We start from the raw sequence: 6,183 nt of genomic DNA, 5'->3' as shown, positions 1-6,183 counted from the left end.
AGATAGCTCAAACAATCAATAAATAAGTGGTATGATTGTAAAAAAAATAAAAATAAAAAATCAAGATGACATTTTTATTTCAAACTTTAAGAAAATGATGTATTAGATCAACCTGAGTAAACATTGCTTGACTTGTCAAACTCGTGACTTAAGTTATAAGTTCCATTGGATTTAATAACTTTGTTTTTTTATGAAACTACTTTCTATATAATTATATGAAAAAAAATACTTGAAAAATTAAACATCAACTTAATATCAAGATATTTGTTAGAGACCACGATAACTCTATAAAACATAAATCAAAATAAATTATACAATTCAATTTTTAATCAACCCCGTGTTGGAGGATGAATTTGTATAATTTTTTTTTTTAAATAACTTAGGTTAACTTGCTAAACTTACAACCCGAGACTCAAATGAGTTTAATAACTTTGGTTAACTTGTTAACCTCGCATCCCGAGTCATAAACTCAATTGAATTTAATAACTTTATGTTTTTTGAAGCTATCTTATTTTTAATAATACAATAAAAAAAATAGACACTTGCAATGCAAAACCAAGAACTATCTACTATCTTAAAGTTTTATAAATTAAAAGTATTATTTTTTAAACAAAAACCCATCACACTCTTAAAAAAAACCTAGAATTATACCAAAACTGCACTATTGTCTTAAAGTTTTATAAATTAAAAGTATTATTTTTTAAATAAAAACCCATCATACTCTTAAAAAAAAATATAAAATTATACCAAAAAATATATTACTCATGGCCCATTTGACAAAAGGCTAGCCTCACATGAGTTTGCCAGCCTAAACTAATTTGATTTACCTTTTATTATTATTTTTAAGATTTGGATTTTAGATTTTTTTTTTAAATTAAACAATATATTATTTGTTTGCCTAGGATCCAATCATTAATTAAAAAAATAAAATAAAAAACTCATAAATATAAACCTAATTAGTTAAGCGTGCATCGGCCTAAAAGAAGTTTAGACGCACGATCTTAGGGCATGTAAAATGTTAATCTAATAATAAATCATGTAAATTCTTCATTTAAAGCTGTATACAATTGTGTAAAGTTTAATCCAAATTAGTAAAAATTACAAGGGAATTATTGTGATTAAAAATGAAAAATCTTGGTCATTTGACGTGAAAATCCTGAATACATTTAAGAATAAATTGGAGCACAAAAAATATTGACGGTAGAGGTATTATATTTTGCGGTACGAGTTATATGTATTTTAAATTAAATGGTGAATATAAATGACATATGATGCAAACTATATATTACTGAAATAAAATGATGAGTATAAGGTTGACAAACGGTACAGATTACAAATACAGGGTGAAATTAATTAATCTTCAATTAAAATTAAATCTTCGGAAAAAATAAATAAATTCGAGGACAAAAATAAATTTTTAAGAAATATACAATGGAGCACGCTGTCATCCGCATCTATAGATTTCTACGGTAAAAAAATCCCCAGCGTTTTAAGTAAACAGTATAATGCCCTAGGACCATTAGGATATCACGAAGAAAGACACGGCCAGAAAAAAGCTGTTAAAAGTCTCTTCCTTTCCTTGTCCCTCTCCTTCACTCCTCGCATCTAATTCTCTCTTGTCTCCGCCTAATAATAATAATCTTCCACCAATTCTCGCATTTCCTTGCCTTTGATACGGAAATGATTTTAGCTAGCTAGTTTGCGTTTTTCTTTGAGGTAGGCGATTGAAGATGATGATCCCATGGGGTGGAATCAGTTGCTGCTTGAGCGGAGCTGCTCTCTATTTACTTGGCAGGAGCAGCGGCAGGTACCTCCCTTCTTTGATTCCTCTTTTTTCCTTATTATATTTTGTTAATAATTCATTATGTGCGTGCCTACAGGGATGCGGAGGTTCTTAAGTCAGTTGCAAAAGTCAATCAGCTGAAGGAATTGGGTATGTCTTATGCACCGCTAACTGATTAAATTCTCTTAATTTTTTCTTATAGAATGTTTAGGGAATTCCCATTCGCATCTGCAATGATGGCCTTTTGAAATCTTTCATCTTTCAGCAAAGTTGCTGGATATTGAAAGTAAAGTCTTACCACTGGTTGTTGCAATCTCTGGAAGAGTTGGTGCTGAGTCTCCAATAAGTTGCGAGTTTAGTGGGTTGAGAGGTGTTATAGTAGAGGAGACGGTAATGTTAAATAATCATCATTTAAAAGGGTATAACTGCTCAATTGACGTTTTTTTTTTAATATTCTTATTTGTGTTATAATTTCAGGCTGAACAACATTTCCTCAAGCACAATGATGCCGGATCTTGGATTCAGGACTCAGCCTTAATGCTATCAATGAGTAAAGAGGTCCCATGGTACCTGGTAAGAGATAGTTTCTTGTGCCTTCTGTCCTCGATCGAACGCGATTCTTAACTATATTGTTGCCTCTGGAAACAAGATGGCAGCTTAAATGTTGGAATAAGTATCTCCTGGACTATCATTGATAGAGAAAATCTGTTCATGCCGTTTTGGATTTCCATTATTAGGATGACGGCACTGATCGAGTGTATGTTGTGGGGGCCCGAGGTGCTTCTGGTTTTGTGTTGACTGTTGGAAGTGAAGTGTTTGAAGAGTCAGGACGATCACTTGTACGAGGAACATTAGACTATCTCCAAGGCCTCAAGGTCTGCCCTGTTCTATGTTTTTCTATCTATGCATCAGAATTTGTACTGTTGGGTCAAGTTTGTTTTATCATGATTGTTATTTCAGATGCTTGGAGTTAAGCGAATTGAAAGGGTACTTCCAACTGGTACTTCACTGACTGTGGTTGGGGAGGTACCATTGCTCACCAACTAAAATTATTTACACCTGTGTTGTTTTTGCAATAAGTGGTGTCAAACATTTCCAGCAGGGTGCAGTATGATAATGTGAAAATGATTATGGTAGCTAAGACAATACATCTGATATAATCATTCATGAGGTTTCCCTCAGTTGTTACTGGTGAATATTAGAATTGCTGGATATTCAACTTCTATTTTGAAAATATGCATTAATGTTGAGGCTCAATAGTTATCATGTGAATGTGGATTTTTGATGGCCTGCTGTATTGAAAATATCCTTTACTTATAGTTTTGAAGTGTCTGAGCGTTTGATTTGAAAACCAGTCATGTTATATATTTAACGTAGTTTGTTATTTTATTTACTGTCATCTAATTTTTTAGCTCTTCATTTTATGATCAGGCTGTCAAAGATGATATTGGAACAGTTCGGATTCAGCGTCCTCATAAAGGACCTTTTTATGTATCCCCAAAGTCAATTGATGAACTCATTGGGAATTTGGGGAAGTGGGCAAGGTTGCCTGCATTCTTAACTGCTCATAATGCTTTATCTTTTTATATTTATGTTAATTATGCATTAAACCATTGAAAAAAAGAACTTATATTTCTGTACCAGGTGGTATAAGTACGCCTCATTGGGTTTGACAGTTTTTGGTGCTTTCCTGATCACCAAGCATGTCATACAGTATATCATGGAGAGAAGGCGACGTTGGGAATTGCAGAGCAGGTATGTTTCTTTGGTGGAAGGTATTCATGACAAAATGTTTCAAGGGAAGGGACATGCTAGTTGTCTGAATATTTATATGCATGCAATTCCCAAATAGAAATTTTGTCCTATTCCTTGCCAGATTCTAGCCTGTATGGTGCTCAGGGCGATATACACATTGCCTTATTCAAATTAATTCTGAAACATACTTACTTAGAATGAATTATCATATGGACTTCTCCTTGTGATTGTAACAAATAGAGCTGAAAAGCATGGCTCTTGCAGGGTTCTTGCCGCTGCTAAGAGATCAGGCCAAGATAACGAGGGTAAGTTGCTCATAATGTCCATTTTTGAAGGAAAAATAGTTTGTATGTGATATCTTTTTCTTTTTTTTTTTGATTTTTTTTTCAGGTTCAAATGGTAAGGCTGAGAACAGTTCAGATGTTGCCAAGAGAGAACGTCCAATTCCAGATCTATGTGTGATATGCCTTGAGCAGGAGTACAATGCTGTTTTTCTCCCGTAAGTACATTATTGATTTGTCTGTGTGTGTCTCGACGAATAGACAGTGAGCATATATGCATAGAGGATCAATACTACATGCATAGAGCAATACTAAGTTAAAGTTCCACATATAAATGTTGTTCAAACTAACTTTTGAAAAAAAAGTAAAAACACAAACCAGTTGGTGAATGGATCTCATTTAGTACCTCAATCAACTTGTTAGCATTGGTCCAACATTATATTCAAGATCTGTAATCTGGTAATCTTGTAAAGATTATGGTACCAGTTGCAATATTTTTATCATTCTTATAAAAGTGCCAACAAGAAAATTTTTGTCAAGGCAGACCAGAGCATTTGAATCTGTGTATTAACGAAGCATCTCAATAATAAACGATTGTTGTTGATTGGTAACTGGACTAGGAATACCCCCACTCAATGAAGAGATAGTTTCACATTTTATAGGTATATTTTCTTCCTCACGAAATTCTCTCACCAAAACTTAGCACTTCAAGCCAACAGCTACACCATTCACTAAAAGCACATGCACCCCCGAACCAAGTACCGCTCCTTATATTCAACTCACCCCTCTCTCACCTGCCATGCAGCTTGAGCTGCCCAGGTGTTTCTTTTTCTTCTCTCAACCTTCTCAATTTTTATCTTATTACTTGTATAAAGTGCTGTGTTTTCCCAATTACTTATTCATAAAAAAAAATGATGCATCTGCAGATTGCAAATTATATAACTTATTGGAAATAATGGCTTTTTCATACCAAACTGTATTTTTCTCACACGTAATTGCAATCTAGTTGTGTCTGAAATTTCATGGATACTTTGGTTTTTCTCATGCTATTGGATATTGCTAGCTGCATGCACTTTAACACAGTTCTTGTGCCCGATTAAATGATCTTTATTATTTTGTTGGTAGGATAACATCTTTGAGTGAGTGTGGCATGCATTGGAGGTATTGCATCATAAATTGTACATCACCATACAAGACACTTATGATTGAGAAATTGATAGCCATAGCTTTCTTTTTTCGGGGAGGTTTTAAATTCAGATCTCCTTCCCCCAAAAAGACTATATTAAAAAAGTAAAAATAAAAGGCTTTTACTTATTTACAAGCCTATTTTTTGTTGCATGTCGGGAGTCAGGGAAAGAGGAACAAGGGGCATTCTTTTTTCGCAGTAATAGACATCAATTTTTTCAATTTCAGAGCGATTGAGTTTTCAAATTCATTATGATCTGTAGGTGTGGTCATATGTGCTGTTGTACAACATGTTGTTCGCAATTGAGCAACTGTCCTCTTTGTCGAAGACGGATAGAGCAGGTAGTGAAGACTTTCCGCCATTGAAGTATTCCTTCCAAGATCAATAGCACGAGAACTATGGGGACACTTGCATGGTCGGGACTTGGGAGATGAATTCTCTGCGCATGCGAAGATTTCGAAGGTGTAAAAAAAGTCCTCTACTTCACAGCAATGTCTTCTAGTTGTATATTCCTTGCCATCCAAATGACGTGCTTCAGGTGGCAGTGTACATGTACATGTACATGTTTAGAAAATGTACCCATTCATTCTCTGGAGAAATTTTCAAGACAGCTGGTCGATCTTAGACAAAATCTCTTCTAGAAAGAAGATTAACATCCTGATTTGCTTTGTAATCCAACGTGATTCTTAGCCAGTTCTGTATAATATGGTGTCCAAATATTGAACAAATGTTTCTGTTTGTATTATAACTGCTGCCATTTTTCTTTCTACCAGTGCTAATAACCAAATAACAATACGTTTCTGTCAGTGTAAGGATCTAATCCAAAAATGCTCATGGCAAGCATCGAGTCCAAAATATGAAAACGCAATTCTCAGATGGGATTTTGCTTAGAAGTGTGCCACTCTATAGGATTAGTTACACATCAAATAATTAAAACTTGATTGGGGATTGCTTCGGTTGATCCCAAAACTTGGTTTGGAATGTGAGTTTATGAAAGCATGTTTGGGATTGGAACGCTAGGGAGGAGCGAGGAATGATTTTTTTTGAGATATAGAAATATACTAGATGGTTCAAGCTATGGGTTCACTTGTATTAATCTATTTTAATAAAAAATCTAAACATTGCTAATATTTTTAATATAAAAAAATTAAATTATATAAAGATTGAGTTGATATGAC

The 6,183-nt window shown here is 34.0% G+C and overlaps 1 protein-coding gene across 1 annotated transcript; it reads left to right on the top strand.

The window, feature by feature from the left end:
* Window positions 1-1,492: 1,492 nt before the first annotated feature.
* DAL1 (E3 Ubiquitin ligase family protein) lies at window positions 1,493-5,811 on the top strand. The gene is made up of 11 exons (XM_011035372.1): window positions 1,493-1,807; window positions 1,881-1,933; window positions 2,049-2,173; window positions 2,261-2,356; window positions 2,521-2,658; window positions 2,744-2,809; window positions 3,215-3,327; window positions 3,428-3,538; window positions 3,803-3,843; window positions 3,929-4,037; window positions 5,268-5,811. The coding sequence occupies exons 1-11, from the start codon at window positions 1,731-1,733 to the stop codon at window positions 5,368-5,370; spliced, it is 1,032 nt and encodes a 343-aa protein (XP_011033674.1). The 5' UTR covers window positions 1,493-1,730; the 3' UTR covers window positions 5,371-5,811.
* The last annotated feature ends 372 nt before the right edge of the window (window positions 5,812-6,183 follow it).

Source organism: Populus euphratica, unplaced genomic scaffold (genome assembly GCF_000495115.2).
Source record: "Populus euphratica unplaced genomic scaffold, PopEup_1.0 scaffold26.1, whole genome shotgun sequence".
NCBI classification, from domain to species: domain Eukaryota; kingdom Viridiplantae; phylum Streptophyta; class Magnoliopsida; order Malpighiales; family Salicaceae; genus Populus; species Populus euphratica.
This window is presented reverse-complemented; position numbering and strand designations above follow the sequence as displayed.

Coding starts and splice junctions, on each gene's coding strand:
- DAL1 (XM_011035372.1), top strand. CDS start 1,731: ATGATGATCCCATGGGGTGGAATCAGTTGCTGCTTGAGCGGAGCTGCT. Junction 2,659..2,743: donor ACTATCTCCAAGGCCTCAAG/GTCTGCCCTGTT, acceptor TTGTTATTTCAG/ATGCTTGGAGTTAAGCGAAT. Junction 3,539..3,802: donor CGTTGGGAATTGCAGAGCAG/GTATGTTTCTTT, acceptor TGGCTCTTGCAG/GGTTCTTGCCGCTGCTAAGA.